The sequence below is a fragment of the Musca vetustissima genome, unplaced genomic scaffold (assembly GCF_032173495.1).
Source record: "Musca vetustissima isolate MV318-11 ecotype Yass unplaced genomic scaffold, APGP_CSIRO_Mvet_v1 utg7184, whole genome shotgun sequence".
In the NCBI taxonomy this organism is placed as follows: Eukaryota; Metazoa; Arthropoda; class Insecta; order Diptera; family Muscidae; genus Musca; species Musca vetustissima.
In genome coordinates this window covers 118885-138536 of record NW_026877674.1, presented here as the reverse complement: position 1 = coordinate 138536, position 19652 = coordinate 118885, and the positions used below count along the sequence as shown (strand labels likewise).

General features: G+C 35.7%; 1 protein-coding gene across 2 annotated transcripts; it reads left to right on the top strand.

Annotated features, from left to right (window-relative positions):
• Positions 1-3151: 3151 nt before the first annotated feature.
• On the top strand, positions 3152-12805 carry LOC133322355 (N-terminal kinase-like protein). Of its 2 annotated transcripts, none has more exons than XM_061531355.1 (13): positions 3152-3604; positions 3673-3896; positions 5779-6105; positions 6182-6260; positions 6327-6548; positions 6608-6763; positions 6833-6948; positions 7017-7165; positions 7227-7391; positions 7452-7597; positions 7664-7783; positions 8537-8927; positions 12670-12805. In XM_061531355.1, the coding sequence occupies exons 1-13, from the start codon at positions 3224-3226 to the stop codon at positions 12795-12797; spliced, it is 2604 nt and encodes an 867-aa protein (XP_061387339.1). In that variant the 5' UTR covers positions 3152-3223; the 3' UTR covers positions 12798-12805. The 2 variants fall into 2 exon arrangements, with proteins under 2 accessions (XP_061387339.1, XP_061387338.1); XM_061531354.1 differs by having other exon boundaries at positions 7655-7783.
• The last annotated feature ends 6847 nt before the right edge of the window (positions 12806-19652 follow it).

Here is a 19652-nt window from a genome sequence, read left to right as displayed (position 1 = left end):
ATAATTGATTATACAACGTTTCAAATTTGGGCGGAAGAAATTGTTCACGATGTTCTCAAATAATGTGACATAATTGACGGTATCAAAGGCTTTAGATAGATCAAGCGCTACCAACATTGTTCTATATCACGGTCGGTACTGGTTAAGTTGTCGACTTATATGTGTGGAAATGGACTTCAACGCTTTTGTTGAGTTGTGTTTGCTTCTGATGACAAGAGTGAACTCGGCCTGTATGATACACCTTTGATGGCATTTTTGACTGGCTTAAGCAGCAGAATTACCCTGTACAGGCTTCTGATGACAAGAGTGAATACTTCGGCCTGCAGCCTGTTTCAGCATAACCATGGATATTCCGTCAGGCTTTAGATGACTTAGCGCTACCGATAACACTTCAAACACCACCATTGTAAAGTATCAACCAGACACCGTTCCATGATACATGGTAGCCATCATTCCGGGTAATGACTTTTTCAGCACCACACTGCTTCTGAGTCTCTGCAGCGTCATAATATCCTCCAAGGATGTCTTCTCCGGTGGAGCGTTCGTTGTACTGTGTACCACGTCGTCGGTTTATTCATCAGCATCGTATGTCATCATCGGTGTGCTCTTCATTTTGTGCTGTTGGCCCCTGATTAGGTTCAACGATCCATTCCTCAATTTCGGAATAGGAAATTTGCTGCAACGTTTCTACTTCCTCAAGCAAAGTTACAATGGATTGAATAGGCAATGAGTCCTTAGCTAGGTGAATACGCAAATCTGAAAGAGTGATTTAATCTTCTCCATCCCAGTCGGATGTTTTATCAAACAATTTTTGAAGTTATGACCGAATTGAAGATGTGCTTAAAGCATTCCAAGCATTCGCTAGAAAGCATGTTGCGTCTTTCATGTTGATATTACGCCGAGTATTGTCAATTGTTTTCCCACAATGAACAATATGACTTAAAAGCCTTTTTTGTAGTTCATTTTCGTGAGCCGTGGACTGTATAAGAGCTGTACCATTTGCAGGCAAGCACATTACCACTATACCACTATCATTACTCTGTAACTCGCCTTCTTCGGGATGGCATGGGACGTTATCAATAAGTAAAAAAGCCTTATCGGCCAGAAATGTACACACTTCTGGAACAAATGTTCTGTGGAACCATTCTTCAACGTCATCCAACCAATAACTGTTAATTTAACTCTATGATTTCCAGCAGCATTCGTACAAATTCCCGGAGCGGAAGTTTCTTTTAAGGGCACACGAGTTTTGTCGGGAATTCTTGCCTTAAGTTTTTGCAAAAATGGGTTAACAGATGCAGACTTATTCGACAGGTATCCCCACATATTTTGAGTTTACAACCATTGCTAGCTTGGCCAATCACATATCAGATGGGATTGGCAAGATCTTCGCTTGTTGAAGCGTTTAAAGACGGCACACTCACTTTAAAGGGTTATTTTGAATAAGCTAGAAACCTTCGCACTGGTTGATGGCGCCAAAGGTTATTTGAATGTTCTCCTTGAATGTTCTGTCTAAGTATATGTCTTTGGATCTATCTTCGGACTTTCTCGATTTTTAGCTCTTTGCGATGTTACGATAACTTTGATCATTTCTCCGATTTTGTCGACATTTTCGACGACCAGTCTACCCCATAAAAAATTCCTGAACGGAATCTACGAAACAAAGTTGCACATAATAGGCTGTTACAATATCAGAACCATAAACACCATTCTCAATTTTAGCCGCTTGTTTTGCATTTTCGCCTTTGTCAAAGAAAACATGTAAAATGTACCGAATTCTCTCTTTGTTCACTTCCATTTTTAACACCCTGTAACTCACAAATGAATGCACCAAACAAAAAACAGCAAAATATTTTTTTTTACTGCGAAATGTTACCCTTCCACAAATCTGAAATTGTTTGATCGATAATTTACGAGAAATCTATCAATCCATCTGTCGAAAAATAATGGATTTCTTTTTCCCCAAACTACTATTTGTGTGATGAAGAAGAGGTCTACCTGTGGTCGGGGCATTTTCTCATATATACTAAATATGTAACAAATTTGATTTATTTTCCGCAAACTTTTGTTTGCAGAAATATTACGCATTTGAATGTATTGGTCTGTTCCAGAACCTGCAAGAATGTACAATTTTTTAATACGATAACAATTTTTCCTTTATAATATCGGGAAACATAGTAAAAATTAGTAAATTCTTGCAGTACGGGAACAGGCGATATTTGTGACACATACTTTGTTTAAAAGTCAGAGAATACACCTAATGTGGTAAATAAATTTTTATTTGAAAAATTTTGTTTTTTTTATTTTGTATTTATTTTTTATTTACATTTGTCCCTTGCATTTGTCAACATTAACATTTTATATTTTGTTTCATGGCATTCCTTCCCCTCAATTATTAATAAAGACATCAACCATATCAAAGCTGCGTGCTACGAAACCGTTCTTTCTCCATTTACTCCCCGCCGTAACGTAAATTTTGCACAAGTTTGTTTACAAAGACAGAACTTAAACAGCCACCAGATGACAGATGACAAGCACAGAGAGAAAAAAAATATTCGCATACGTGCATACGTCATGAAAAGTTTGTAAAGAAAAAAGTGAAAATTCTATGGAAAATATGTTTGATATTTGCACGAAAACTATACAAAAACAAACGGTGCATACTAAAGTCGAAGGAAAATGAAAATTCAACGATCGGAAGGCAATTGAAAAGGGTGCAAATTTTGTGTTTCAAGAACTTTGTGTGTCGTCGAATGAAGTGTGTGAGTGAGTGACGGGCAGTGAACGAACAAAACGCGAAAGTGTAGTAGTGTCATAGTGCATAGAATAACAAAAAAGCAAAAAGCAACAGAAAAAATAAATTTTATCATACGAATTCCAAAAATTTTGAACATTATACAAATCAGAAGAAGTGTAGTGAATCCTCCATTTTTAATTAATTATTTGCTATTGTTGTTGTGGTTGTTCGTGATTGGTACATAAATCCAAAAGCAGCCAGCTGTTAAACAAAAAGAGTTCAAGCATACCTAGAGTAATCAATATTCATTCATATTGCTGCTGCTGCAATAGGAGAAGATTGCTTGCACATCGAGGCAGTCAGTAATTTTGTGGTTGGTATCCTCTCCCCTCCCCCACATCTTCTTCGAAGGCGAGTTGATACATTTGAAGAAAATTTGCCTCAGCTAATTTTGTCAACAAAATATTTGGCCGACGAGCAAAGCACATGATGTGGTCGTTCTTCTCGCGCGACTCCTCCAAAGACTTCCCCTATGATATCGGTGAACCAGTGGCAGGTTTTGAAAATCACTCCATATGGACTTTGCACAAAGCCAAACGAAAGGGCACCCAAGAGGAAGTATCGGTATTTGTGTTTGATTTACGTAGTGGTTCCGATGCGAAATGTGAACTGGCCAAGGCGGCATTGAAACGACTCAAAACTCTGCGACATCCAAGTATATTGCAATTTTTGGATTCGCTGGAGACAGATAAACTATTGTATATAGCAACAGAATATGTTGAACCATTGGGTTTGCATATAGCTAAATTATCAGCAGATGGGCCGCAGAAGGATTTATATTTGGCATGGGGTATATTTCAAATTACGGTAAGTTGCAAGAACATGTTTTAATGGTATTTTTTTGTTATTTATGTTTTGATTATTTTTCTGTTTAGCGCGCTTTATCCTTTCTCAACAACGATGGCAGCTTGAGGCACAACAACGTGTCCGTGTGGTCGGTGTTTGTTAATTCCTCGGGTGAATGGAAATTGGGTAGTTTGGAATATGTCTCACCTGCCGATGGAAATCCAATGCCACCTATTAAAGTACCTCCCTCACTGGAGGTCTATGATCCACCGGAAAAGAATGATCAAACCAAATTAAAAGCTGCAACAAAATGGTAAGAATTGGTTACATTATTTAAAGTGAATGGCTAGAAATGTCCCACTGATCAGGGAGCTTCCTAAAGGATGTGCATCGAAAATTTTTCTTTTTAGAAGGAAAAGTTAGTGACGACGAGATTCCGTCGGCCTACGCTTCCAACACCAGTGGCCGACAGAATCTAATCTCATTAAAAAATATACCATATTTTCTTACCATAGCGTTCTACGGTAGGAAGGTTTAAGTTTTTTTCCCTATGTGAAGAATACACTGAAACATTTAAGGTTCCTACCTGGGGAATAAATGAATTTATTGGAATCAGCAACCAAGGCAAAGGCCGAGAATAGATGGTATAGCTCATGGTTCATTCGGCGACTATACTCACCGTCGACGCCGATTGGCCCATTGATCTTCCGGTTGATTTTTCTTTCAAACACTCCAAGAACTGCCTCATCTACTTTCGCAAGTTCCCATGATTCAAATCCATACAACAGCACGGGTAGTATCAGCGTCGTGTAGAGTGTGTGTTTGGTCTGGCGAGAGGTGGCCTTGTTCTTGAATTGCTTACTCAGACCATAGTAGATCTCTTCCCGCCTAGGAGATACCACCACAGTTCACAATGGGTATGGTTGAATGTGCTATCCTTATCTCTAAGTCATCTACAGCGTTAGAACCTGACAGAATATCCAAGGCGAAGTAAAGTGAAGCAGAGATTTTCTCAGGGTGTAGTGATATTTCCGGAACTTTTTAACCTCTTGTTTTTCGATATTCCACGCCCTCCAGAGGGCATTTGGATTGTTACGTATGCAGGTGATTGTACGATTATTGCGTCGGGTCCTATTGTTGAGGACATATGTGTAAGGTTTAGCATCCTTATCCCACGCGAAGAATATCAAAATATCCGCCACAAATATTTTTGGGCCACAGTGTTCACCACATGAACTGCGGAGATGAGAATGCTATTAAATGTGCAGGTCGAGGGGCATACAATTCGGAACACCAACATCCCCAAAATTCTCGGGGTCACATTCGTCAGACCACAGCTATCTGCGATAAGTTAAAAAGTAGACTTGCAGCAGCACTTGAGGCGCATATAGGGAAACCTTGTTGGACTCCGGAGATGAGAATGCTATTAAATGTGCAGGTCGAGGGGCATACAATTCGGAACACCAACATCCCCAAAATTCTCGGGGTCACATTCGTCAGACCACAGCTATCTGCGATAAGTTAAAAAGTAGACTTGCAGCAGCACTTGAGGCGCATATAGGGAAACCTTGTTGGACTCCTACAAAGCGATAGGTCTGTGGTCAGATATGCCGTACCCGTGTGATTCACAAATATTAGTACTACGCATGATGAAGTATTCAGACCTGCCTCGTCATGACACTACGAGACCATCTTCGTGAGGAGACGACGATTCTTCCCTTACGTCAACATAGCAATATGTTTTCGTTGCGGTGATAATAATTCTAAACATCATAAGGTGATTAAAACTCTGCCAACCAGTCATGTCCGGAAAAATCTGCATCTACCTAGAGACAGAGGTCCAATGTTTGAAAGAGAGCCTCTAGATCAAGTTGCCCTGTCTAATTTTAGGTTTTCATATGGTCCTAGTCTTATTATCCAACGATGTAGTAATAAGTATGAATTTCGGGGTTAAGTATAAAATTACGCTTCGAAAAAATAAATTTCCATATAGGTAAATATAAAATTTCGGCCGGCTGAAGTTTTCAAATGTTTTTTAAAGCTACTTAATAATGGAATCTTAAAATTGTAGCTACTTTTTTATAACGAAATCACTCCCGTAATAGGTCACCATTTTGTAATACGCCCTAAATTTTTTTTAGCTCTTTTTAATTTATTTTTAAAATATATTAACATATTTTTTCTCTATTTTACAGTTCCGCTGATATGTGGGGTTTAGGCTGTCTCGTCTGGGAATCATTCAATGGGCCGCTGCGTTCACGTTCCAATCTCAAAGATATTGATTGTATACCGAAATCATTACAATCGCTATATTGTGAATTGGTTGGTGCATCACCCTCAAATCGTCCGAATCCGGCTGATATTATAACGCGTTGTCGTAAACCTGGTGGATTTTTCAAAAATGATTTAGTCGATACACTATTGTTCCTCGAAGAAATCCAAATCAAAGATAAGGCGGAAAAGAATCGTTTCTTTTCGGGTTTAACATTACATTTGGACAATTTTCCTGATAATGTGTGCAAGTGAGTGGCGTAAAAAAATAACAAATAAATTTCCAAATTTACTGATAAATGTTTCATTGTTTTTGTTTGTGTATAGGCACAAGATTTTACCACAACTGATAACGGCCTATGAATATGGTGATGCTGGTTCGGCTGTGTTGGCGCCAATGTTTAAGGTAATATTATTTTCATTAATTTTTAAAATTAATTTAAATTTAAATTAAAAATGTATTTATTTTCAGCTTGGTAAACTTTTGGATGAAGCTGAATATCAAAAGCGAATTGTTCCCTGTGTTGTCAAGCTGTTTGGCTCAACGGATCGTGTAACCCGTTCCAGATTACTGCAACAACTTGAACTGTTTATTGCCCATCTGCAGCCACAAGTGGTAAATGATCAAATTTTCCCCCAGGTTGCACATGGATTTCTGGATACAAATGCCACCATAAGGGAACAGACTGTTAAAGTAAGGACAAAACATTTTATTATCTTAATTTTTATTTCATTTTCCTCTTTTTCTTACAGTCCATCATCCACTTGGCTCCCAAATTAAATTATAATAATTTAAATGTGGAAGTATTGAGGCATTTTGCCCGTCTGCAGGCCCGCGATGATCAGGGTGGAATACGTACAAATACCACCGTTTGTTTGGGTAAAATTGCACCGCATCTACATCCGCAGGTTGGTAAAGGATTTTGAATATTTGAAGCCATTATTTTTAAATGAGTTTTCTACCTATTTAATTTGCAGGTGCGACAGCGAGTTTTAGTATCAGCTTTTATACGCGCCATGCGTGATCCTTTTCCTCCCGCCAGGGTAGCCGGTGTATTAGCTTTAGCCGCCACCCAACAATACTTCTTGCTAAAGTAAGTTTTCATTCCAAAAAAAATTGTTCAAATTCAATGTTTAATATTTGCCATTCATTGCATTACAGTGAAGTTGCAAATCGTGTCTTACCTGCATTGTGTTCGCTTACAATTGATCCTGAAAAAAGTGTACGCGATCCAGCCTTTAAAACAATTCGAGGGTTTTTGGGTAAATTGGAAAAAGTTTCTGAAGATCCAAGCCTGAGAGAGACAATGGGTAGGTTTTTTGTTTTTTATTTATTTGAATATTGAAATAAATTCCAATTTTGCATTTACAGAGGCTGATGTTCACACAGCCACACCATCAATTGGTAATGCTGCTGCCACATGGGCTGGCTGGGCTGTAACAGCTGTTACATCCAAGTTCTATCGTAGTCAAAGTGATTCCTCAAGACCTAGACCACCATTGACAGGCCGCAATTTATCAAAACCTGCATCGTTAGGTAAATATTTTAACATTTAAATTTGATCAACTACTTTTTAAAATCTGCATTTTTCCTTAGAACAACCATCAAGCAGCAGTTTATCAACAACCACCTCGTCTGTAACGTCCATGACTTCATTGGAACATGAAAGCAATGATACATCTGCATCGGCATCCGATTATGGCAACAATGATTGGGACAATGAAAATTGGGGTGAAATGGACGTAAGTATTTATGAGAATTTAAATTTAATTGTTTTAAACTAAATATTAAACTCTTAGACATCACAGGATCCTAGTTCACCAATGGCTGGTTCACCCAATAATGGCCCACTGTCGGTAAATACAGCGTTAGCGGATGTTCGAGATGGTTGGGATAATGAAGAATGGGGTAGTCTGGAAGAAGATCCGGTGAGTACAAAAATGAAACAAAAACAGAGGCTTCAAAAATATTCTTAAAAAATCTAAGCATTACTTCTACTAAGCATGCTTGAAAAAAAATGTTCTTTAAAAAATCCTCGCCTCATCTGAGGCTTAAAAACATATTCTTTAAAAATCCACGCCTTAATGGGAGGCTTGAAAAAATATTCTTTAAAATCCACGCCTTAATGGGAGGCTTGAAAAAATATTCTTTAAAAATCCACGCCTTAATGGGAGGCTTGAAAAAATATTCTTTAAAAATCCACGCCTTAATGGGAGGCTTAAAAACATATTCTTTAAAAATCCACGCCTTAATGGGAGGCTTGAAAAAATATTCTTTAAAAATCCACGCCTTAATGGGAGGCTTGAAAAAATATTCTTTAAAAATCCACGCCATAATGGGAGGCTTGAAAAATATTCTTTAAAAATCCACGCCTTAATGTTAGGCTTGAAAAAAATTCTTTAAAAATCCACGCCTTAATGGGAGGCTTGAAAAAATATTCTTTAAAAATCCACGCCTTAATGGAAGGCTTGAAAAAAATATTCTTTAAAAATCCAAGACCCATCAGAGGCTTAAAAAAATATTCTTTAAAAAATCCACGCCTCATCAGAGGCTTAAAAAAATATTCTTTAAAAATCCACGCCTTAATGGGAGGCTTGAAAAAAGATTCTTTAAAAAGTCTACGCCTTGAATTCTTTTTAAATCCATGACTCAAAATATATCTTATTTATTTTTTATTTTAGGGCGAAGAAGAAGCCCAGGAACAAGAACAACAACAAATGCAATTACGACAATCACCGATACGACCACACCAACAACAATTACAACAACATCAATTGAATGAACTAATTGAACCATTGGCAAAACTCAATTCACACAATACATCACCGTCGAAATCAACACTCGGCTCCACATCACTCTCCTCAAGTTTACGACCAAAAGATTTATCCGCAAATTTATCGTCGGCTAGCAATACGACAACATCGCCAACACCATTCCTCAATTGTAATAATATTAGTCCGCCACAACAGAAATCACCGCATCATCTAAACAATTCAACGAATAGTAATGCCAATTGGAATAGTGATTCATGGGCAGATGGTGAATTTGAACCAATTGACGAACCTTTGACAGGTGAGTTTTGAAATAAATTTTTATATGGTTTGGGAATGATTTAAATATTATGGCGTTTTTTTCGTTTATGCATGGTTTATGTTTTGTTTGTATATATTTTTAAATGCTTTTACTTCGCTTGCATCAAACATTTCTCACTTGCATTCGCTTATTATTGGAGAAGGTGGGAATATTCTGAAACAATTTCAGCTGAATTATTACAATATGAAAATATTTCGAAGTTATATTTAATATATAAAAGAGCTTGGTGTTAAGTGAGTGAGTGACTGACAGATCATCGCCCAGACGAAACGGCTGAAGCTAGAAGCTTGATATTTTGAGTGTGGGTGGTTCTTGGCGTGTAGGCAAATATGGTACCCTTGTATTAGGCGACCGGGAAGAGCTAGAATTCTGAAATTTGGAATGCGGGTCACAGATGGAAAATTAGAAAGATGTACAAAAGAGTTTTTTTTAATTGGACCTATAAGGGTACGAAAAGTACTAAACTTTACTAAATTTAGTTCTATTTGTATATATATTGAACATATATAGTTATAATCTTGAAATTTTATATGGAATACAGGCTGGAAGTGGAGTTGATGTATGGAAATGGTTTAAGAAATTCGTAAAAAGTACAAAATGGTACTAAATTTGGTACTACTTGCATTTAGTTGAGTGTATAGAGATGGAATCCTGAAAAACGGAATTAAGACTCCTATTGGAGTACAGGATTGATGTAGCTTTAAAAAATCGTATTTATGTGTACGAAAAGTCATAATTGCTATTAAATTTGGTGCAAGTTTAGGTGAACAGAGCCTTCAAATTTGGAATTAAAATCACTGTTTGAGTGTAGTTTGGAAAATTCGTAGTTATTGTTACGAAAAGTAATATACGGTACTAAATATAATTTGGAATAATAGTTGCTGTTGAAAATAGAATTCAGATATGGAAGCATAGTACCTATGTGTACTAAATGGTACTATATTTGGTAAAACTTCATTATTTGTGAACGGTTGGAGTGCAGGATTGAGATGTGTTGGTAGTTTTGGAAATTCGTCATTATGTGCACTTTAGATTTGAGTGAAAGGATAGAGATGGTAAACTTATATTTGAAAATAAAATTACTGTTAGAGTACAGGATTCAGACCGTGTTGGAAATCCAAACTCATAAGTACGAAAAGTACTAAGTGGTACTAAATATGGTACAATTTGGATCTATGTAAATTAAAATTACTTTTGGAGCCTGGAATTAAGGAAGTGTTAGAAACTCGTACTTACTTCTACAAAAATAAATAAATGGTACTAAATTTGGTACAATTTGGATGTTGGTATAGAGCTGGAATCCTTAAATTTGGATTTATGGTTATTATTGGAGTGCATGACTGAGGTAGTTTTGAAAATTCGTACTAATGGGTATGAAAAGCACAACATTTTGTACAATTTGGTGAACGGGTAGAATTCGAATCCTGAAAGTTGCATCTTAGGTTACCGTGGGAGAGTAGGATTGATATTAGTTTAGAATGTGGGAACGAAAAGTACAGAATGGTACCAAATCTGGTACAATTTGGTTTTTAGTGATTACTATTTGAAAGCAGGTTTGGAGTATTAAGATAGGTTTGAAATATGGGTACGAAAATTACAGAATGTTAAAAACCCTGGTACAGCTTGGTTTTTAATGAACAACTTACGATTACTATTTGAAAGCAGGATTGAGGAAAATTTTTAAATTCGTACTTATGAGTACGAAAAGTACTAAATTTGGTACAATTTGGACTTTGGTTAAATTAAGATTACTGTTAGAGTGTGGGATTGGTTTAGTTTTAGAAATTTTTACTTTGAATATAAGAATTACTAATGCGTTTTTGGGTTTTGGTGGAGGTAGCCTTGAAATTGAACTAAAATATATAATTGGAATTCTGATCTATTTTTAACCATGTGAGCCCCGATTTTTTCCGTAATCATAGAAGAATTTTCTGCTCACAGATTTAATGCAACTATCCTAAATAGGATATGGACAACATTTGGCATCGCTACATCTTAGTCCAATATCACGAAAACCAAATGCAAAATCGGCAGAAAATTTATTTTAAATTATTCTCTATATTATTTTCTATATTAATTTTTTTTAAGAATCAAAAATAATTCTAATGTCAGAACTCGTACAATTTAAATACGAAGCGATTTAAATAATTTGGATTGCATACACAAATTCACCATCTTCTCTTGTTAAAAAGCACATAACTTTACCAAAATTTTGATTTTTTTATATATGTGTCGACCATAATCAGGTCTTGACATATGAAATACAAATAATATATATCTACTAGCTGCATATTAAATATAAGCTCTAAAACATTTTGTAGCCTGTGGGCAACTTTGGGTCATTAAGGGTTAACATTTTGAAAGCTTGTTAATCCCATATAGAGCGAACGGAATATTCAATTTCATCCATACTTTGCACATTGTGATATTTTTACCTAGCCTAGATAAAATCCAATGATGGGACCCATCGATTAACTTCTTTTGTTACCTCCTTCACCATTTAATCTTATTTAGTGCCAAATATGCACATTGCAATATTTCTTTCAAACTTAATTCAAGTTGAAAGATGGGACTCATCGGTCCACTCCACCAACACAAAATTTTGTGAAAATTAATTCAATAATATCATGTGAACATACTAGCAGATTTAAACTAGACTTTGTACAACCTAATATTTTAACCATGCCTGAATAATTTAGGAAGGTGGGATTTATCGGTCCCCTCCTTCTTGTACCTCCTCCACAAGTGGTCAAAATGACGGTATCTGCTGTTATTCGGTATTTGGAGGATTACGGGTCCGTTATTACGTGAATTGGCGGTATTTTCTTTCCCATTGTGTGTCAAATATACCTACCAACAATGGCAAAGTACTTTAAATGTCCTGCTCTTGGTGAAGGGTATGCAAAATTCGGCCTGGCCGAACTTAACGACGTTTTTACTTGTTTCTCTCTATCTTCTTCTGTTAGACTGCCCTCCTCAATTCTAAAGAAATGCAAATGTACAATAATCGAATTGATACCAACATTCACAACCTGATATTTAAATCAGACTAATATCATATAAGCATCTTTGTCCCATATGTTCCCACGTTCTGGTACTTCCAACAAATTGTTATTTGCTTACGAAGCGAATGGATTATCCGATACATTCATTACACTTCGTAATATTATTTCAGGACCTTCATTAAATCCGAGGTTGTGTTTTATTGAACCACCCTTCTGCTACCTTCCCCACAAAGGGTCCACATTTTGATAAAAAACAAAACATACATATCATGTAAAGCGAATGGAGCATTCGATTTGGTCCAAGCAAAATCCTATATATGGCATAGGCTGAGGGAATACATCTGTTAATAAATTATCCTTAATCATGACACTTCATCATTGTAATTTCATATACATACCTAATTATTCATTTCCATATTAAAATTGCAACAAATTTGAAGAAAATTAAATATTTAAAAAAATCATAATAATCACATGTAACAAAATAAAACATTTCAATCAAGACCAATATCATCACACTAACATCACTATGTACGTATGTATTATTTATCCAATCTCTCAAATTTTTGCACGTATATTTTGTATTTATTTAACACCATTTTTGTAATATATTGTGCGTATGTATGTGTATTATCATAAATGTTTAAAATAATTTGTGCATTATAAAAATTACCAAACATCAAAATCAATTGCAAAAACAAAAAAACATATTTTAGGCAATCCCAAACTTGATGAAGCCCGAAGAAAACGTGAAGAAAAGAAATTACAGCGTCAACGGGAACTTGAGGCGAGACGAGCTCAACGCAACAGTGGTCCAATGAAATTGGGCGCTAAAAAGCTTTAAAATACCGACACAACATTAATGCCGATACAAACGATGAGGAGGATGATGAAGAATGACTGGAACATCGTTTGGATGATTATTTTTTGTTTAACTTTTTAAATTTCATTTCTCCAAAGCAACACCGGTTAAATGGTATTTCAGTTTTATTTGCATTTTCTGTTTAACAATTTATTTTTTCCGTTTGTAATTGCAAACACAACTATTAATATTATTATTATATATATAAACCTTATATAAATAATTATATTTGTTGTCATATTTTTATTACATTTTATTTTAATAACTTTAAGAATAAAAAAAAGAAAAACAAAATGTAACGATTTTTAGACTAATTATGCAATATTTAATATATAAATCAAATAAAAAACACAAAAATTGCATGCCCTATAAATATAAATTAAAAAAAAATGAAAGCAAATTATACATATTATTAGAAATTAAAAAAAAATACTTTAAGCATTCAATGCAATTTATTAATTATTTGAAACATCAGCAGCAAACATTGTAAGAAATTATTATTGCTAATTGTTTTCTTTTTTCGATTTCCCACATTAAAAATAGTCTATTTTTTATATATAGCAGTACCAAACTAGTAAAAAAACATTGAAATTGCCAAAAAATATTTTTAGGCATCTTTGAAATGCAAAAAACAAAAACATGCTGAAAATTGTATTAAAGAATAATAGCATCAAAATTGTAAATTACCTTAAAATAATCCAATTAATTTTTAGAAATATTTTTTTTTGTGTGTGAAATAACCTCTCAAAAATAATAAAGAATCTTTAAAATAATTTTTTTTATTCAAATAATTGGGTTGCCATTTTTTTAATTTTTTATTTGAAATTTTTTTGTGATTAATTTGTTTTTTTTTTTTTTTTTTTTTGTTAATATCCCATATGCTGGAAATTTTCATAACAAATTGTATATTTTTTTCCCACATCAAAACCTAAAAGAAACAATTTTATGTTATTTATTCAAAACTTTTATAGAATATATTTTTCCTATTCTATAAATATGATTTGATATTTTCTTATATTGTAAAATTTTCTTCAAATTCTAAAAAAAATAACAAAATGATAAATTGTCGTTCAGTTTCTAATACCTTCCAAGGTTGGTCAACTTTTAATTTTAATTCGGTTTAACCCGCCTGTCTGTCCGTCCGTCTGATAATTACGTTAGAGCTTGAAGTATTAAAAATAGAACAGTGAAATTCTGCAAGGAATGTTTGCTATTAAAATTTGGACAATTTTCTGTAGTTCTAATGATTTGAGGTTCATTTCCGAATAGATTTGACTTTCGACAGTTGGTGATTTTTATACCCTTCAACACACTCTGTGGTACAGGGTATTATGTCTTTGTGCATATGTTTGTAACAGGCAAAAGGCAAAAAGATCGACACAGGGTTTCTTTTGAGAATATCCATAGAATCGGTTTCCGAATCGATTTATGCATGTCCGTCCGTCTGTGCATGTTAAACAAAGTAAGGTCTCATCTATGATCAGAATCGGATGAAATCTGGCACATATCATTTTTGTGGCCTAAGGACGAACCCTATTGAATTTCGAAAAATCGGTTCAGATTTACATATAGCTCTCATATATATGTCTTCGTCCGATTTTAAGGAAATCGTGCACCAAAGACCCAAAATTAGGCCGAATAACACAACATTTGGCACAGCGTACTGAATTAGGGCCATATTGATTGTATGCGAAGTTTTGTTGAAATCGGATCAGATTTAGATATAGCTGCCTTACATATTTTCCGATTCGATTTTAAATAAATGGTGCACCAAAGATCCATAGTTAAGTCGATTGGTACAAAATTTTGCACAGCATACTGAATTAGGTATAGATTGATGTATGCGAAGTTTTGTTGAAATCGGTTCAGATTTAGATATATATATTTTCTTCCGATTTTAAGTAAATCGTGCACCAAAATTCCAAAGTTAGGCAGAATGGCACAAAATTTTGCCCAATGTACTGAAGTTAGTGTAGTCTGACGTGTTTCAAGATTTATTGAAATCGATTCAGGTTTGGATATAGCTCCCATATCTTTTCAAGGACTTTTCCGATCTTTTCAAGGACTATCTATGGCGTGGATTTTTTAAATAATATTTTCTAAACGACTATCGCAGCCACAGTTGGCGAATTTTAAAGAATATTTTTCCGATTATTCGATGTCTATTTAACATTTTCTCACAACCGTTCTTCTAATGAAAAATGCGACGTCTGTTAGAATGCATCTGTTGAGTATACCCAAAGTGTGTGAAGGGTATCATATAATCGGCCCCGTCCGATTTTAATTCCTTCTTACTGGTTAATAGATAAAAAATCCCCAAGCTGACACTTTTTTATGTAGGTCTTGCACTGGGCTATGGTATGTTGTAGTAAAAATCCTCAAACCCACACTTTTTAATGTAGGGTTTTGGTGTGCCAAATTTTTCAACGTATTTGGCTGTTAATTACTGATGATCTGCAGCGAGTATTAAAAGGTGATTGTGGTTTTGCTACTGTGTTGCAGTCGACAGTAGATTTAGATATTGAGTTGTTACTTGATTATATAAACGACAATACGCTTTCGGCCTATGTACACAAATTTTTAGTCAGTCATTTTCATTCATACCCCCAGCCTTACAACCAATGAGGGTAGGGGAGACTGGGGCACCTTCGGCATCGGGGCACCTTCGGCAATCGCGTTTTCGATATGAAGCTCTCACCGTACATCACTAGTTTCGATACATAGGTATCGAATATCGAAATTAATAACTGACACAAAGTTTGAAATTTCTAGCTAATAAACTTATTTAGATACATGGGTTTTTATATTTTTACAGATGTTTCTATATATATTTCAGTTCCACTTTAAGTATTTCGCGTATAAAACTTTTTAAATTTTTAAGACAATATTATTAAAAAGTTTAACTACGATGTGTATTATTATAGAAATGTTTAAAAATATAATGTTTTTAAAAACTGATCGAAAAAAATGAAAAAAACTATAAAAAGTACATTCGGGGTACATTCGGCATTTTAAAGTGGGGCACATTCGGCCATATACAGATTGTGCAATATTATTTCCTTAAAATGTTTTTGAGTTTGTCTTTAAAACTAATCCTTTAATATGGTCCGAAATTGCATATATAATATCAAACGTACTTGTATTGACGAAAATGCGATAGAAAACCCTTATTTCTGATTTGTGTGCGAGCTTGAGATGTAAACGTACGCCGTTAGAAAATAAAGCCCTATAATTCAAACATTGTGTGGCGTATTAAAACCAAATAGAGCCTTTAGAGGATCAGAATTTCAACCAGACTGATATCGATGACAATTACCCGGCTATGACTATGTTGCCGAATGTGCCCCATCAAATGCCGAAGCTACCCCTGGTTGGGGCACATTCGGCGAATTTGAATTTTTTTACAAAACTGTAAAATTTTTTAACTAATACTATTTTTTTATATCTTTTTGGTATTATTTTTTATAATTAAGTGTCTGAGGACAATAATCAGCCATAAAGTTGTTATATATGTTGAATAAGTACTGAGATATAGAGCTCTAAAAAAAAAGTGCCGAAGGTGCCCCAGCCTCCCCTATATTTACTTTTATACGTCAAAAATATTGGTTTTAGACCCCATGTTTCTTTGGACCATATACGTTTCCCACAATTTGGGCTCTATCTTAATTTTTATTATTCCCAGATTTTTAAATTAATTATTTTTTGTTATTCAAATAAAATGTAATTAAAGCAACAACACTTCAAATTGTACAAAAAGTAATAGAATATAAATATAAATACTATTTTTGTGCAGATATAAATCATCAAAACAATAAATTTATAAAATAATAAAAATTAAATATTTTTATAGAAAAAAACAAAATTTAAACCTCAAAACCTCCTTTTTCGAAAAAAAACTAAACGTTGTTGTCATAAAAAAGAAAAGAAAAAATACTAATAAATAATAACTTGTAAAGCTTTTTTGTATAAAACAAAACTATATTTAAATAATAAAAATAATAATTAAACTATACTAGTTATAAGAAGAGCACCATTTCCCAATAAGTTGCCTTAATTTTCGCCCCACACTTCGTTTTTTTTAAAAACCCTAATGCCATACACTTTTTTCTTAAACCAACCAAGTTTTTATAAAAATCCAATGCACCAACAAAAATTTTAAAATAATAAAATTATTTTTTTTTCATAGATAATACATTAAGTCAAAACATTTAAGAAATTCGAATTGATTACATTTTACATTCGTAAAAATGAAAAATACAACCATACAACCAACTTGTGGGAGTAATATAATACATGGAAAGGGAAGCCATAATTCTAAAATACTTTTTTAAAAATAAGCTAATTGAAGACTTCTTATCCTTTTACCGATTTTCAGTTGGTGAAGACGATTACTGTTGTCCTTATCAATTGTTATAAAGTGTAATTCGAAGCTCTAGTGTGTGTAAAATATAATACATGGACTCAGATGTCATTATTCTAAATACAGAAATGTCATCTATAGAAGTCGATCTGTAAATAAACTTCCTGCCCTGTTGGTTTTATATACAGAAATTATGTGCATAACAGATAAATTGAAAAGTATCCAGTCCGACAGTTAGTGTTGGTTCAATGCAACGGATTGACTCGTAGGAATCAACTTCCGACCAAGGATTGTCAACCTATCAAGTACATGTTTGTGTATTTTTTCAACTGGGGAGCTTCATTACCCGGAATGTTTGCTCCGGATTCTTTTGGTTCGTGTCGGGTTTGAGACAAATCCCGCACCATGGTTCTGCTCAGTTTATCACAACAGAATACACCACAGATCTATCTGTGTGAGAAACAACGGATGCGGAGAATGAGTACATTTTAGGAGTTGTTCCGGCCTTAGCCGAACACTGGAGTATAGCGAAAGAGATTAAGTTGCTTCATGCTGCGCCAATGCAGTTCCCAGCGAGTCATCGTCATCACTGCGGTCCAAGTCATCTCATCGTTGTCGTCTTCTTCTGCGCCGCAGCCGCTAGCCGCAACTCCTGATAACGTAACTTTTCAACTGCGATGGACTTCGAGGGAGAATAAACGAGATAGTGGCGATCCAAGAAACGAAGCTGAACAACACCTGCAGTCTTCAAAGTTGTGTTGGATACAACGTAATTAGAAAGGATCGTACAAGAGTTGGATGTACAGACCTATCTCGCTTGTGCTAGACTCTAGTGAGCCATACATGGAATGTATGGGGGTAGGGGTCAAGTGTGGTACCGCTGAGGTAGAGGTGCATAACGCTTACATTCCGACGTTCAATACCTGTGCCCCGTGTTATTTGGTGCTAGGGGATTTAAATGCACATCATGAATTATGGCATTCCGTCCTAGGTAATGGCCAGAGGGACATGGCGCTGGCCGAGTAAATTGATAGCTCAACGTTTTGCACGGTGAATGAGGACATACCTACCAGGATAAGGGCAGACTGTCAAAGCTCACCGGACATTTCCATCGTGTCTCCAGGTCTGACGAATAACGTGGCTTGGCAACCCGTCCTATCATTGGGGTCAGATCACCTCCATCAACAGACCACCCGACTTCATAACTTCTGAACGCCGTACCTTCCATAATCATGGGAAAGCCAATTGACATGAGTTCAGGAATTTTACCAATCGTCGCTTCAGAGAACTGCCCAATCCTTGTGATGCTCGGGTAGCAGAAAAGAATTTCTGGGACATCATTGGAACCCTGTAAGGAAGGATAATCGGACGTATGTCTAATTTAACGGCGTTCAGGTGACACATCCGAAGAGGAGTGCGTGTTATTTCAATCGGCAGTTTATAGAGCACCCCGAGAGAAGAATATTGCGTCGTATACGCTCTCTTCAATTGGAGAAGGAACCACCACAATGGAGAATGTTGCAAGTGCCATCAGAAGCGCGGAATCATCCAAGGCGCTTGGTCCAGATGAAATTTCCATGGTGATGTTGAAGCAGCTTGATGAGCCAGGAGTAGAGTACCTTACTAAAGTCCTCAACTTGTCGATAGCCACCCTAATAGTATCCGATGCCTGGAAAATGGGCAGGGAGGTTCCGCTACTGAAGTCAGGCAAGGATGCCAGCAAAGGTGAGACATACAGGACGATCTCACTTTTGTCGCCAGTAGCTAAGACTCTTGAGGCTTTACTACTCCCTGGCATTCGTAAATGCTAATCAGTTGCTGATCATCAACATAGGTTCCGGAAGCAACATAGTACAACAACAGCTTTGCACGGCATTTCCACACACATAGCGGAAGGACTCAACCAGAACAGGCCGTGTAATAGGACAGTCATGGCGGCGCTGGACCTATCAAAGGCATTCGATACCATCAGTTACGCCAAGCTGTTCGAGAACGTCGAGAGAACAACCCCGAGCCAAGTTTTAAACGTTAAATTGGGAACTATATGTGTGGACGCCAGTCGTACTTGGAATTCAGAGACAGGAGGTCGAAGGCCCGTAATGTTAAACAGGGAGTTCCCCAAGGAGGGGTGATATCTCCGGAACTGTTTAACCTCTACCTCTTTGGAATTCCACGCCCACCAGACGTCATAAAGATCTTACATATGCAGATTATTGTACGATTATGACGTCATGACCTAAAATTGATGACATTTGCGAGAGGCTGAACCAATTTCTCGATGATATTTCAGACTTTTTTCGGACGAGGAATGTGGTCACTAAGTCTACGGCCACACTGTTTACCACATGGACAGCGGAGATGCGGCTGTCTTTGAATGTGCATGTCCGACCACCAATTACTTCAAGGTTCTAGGGATCACATTCAGGACACAGATATTGACCAATCGTCACGAAATTTTGCACACAGGATGAGTTCTG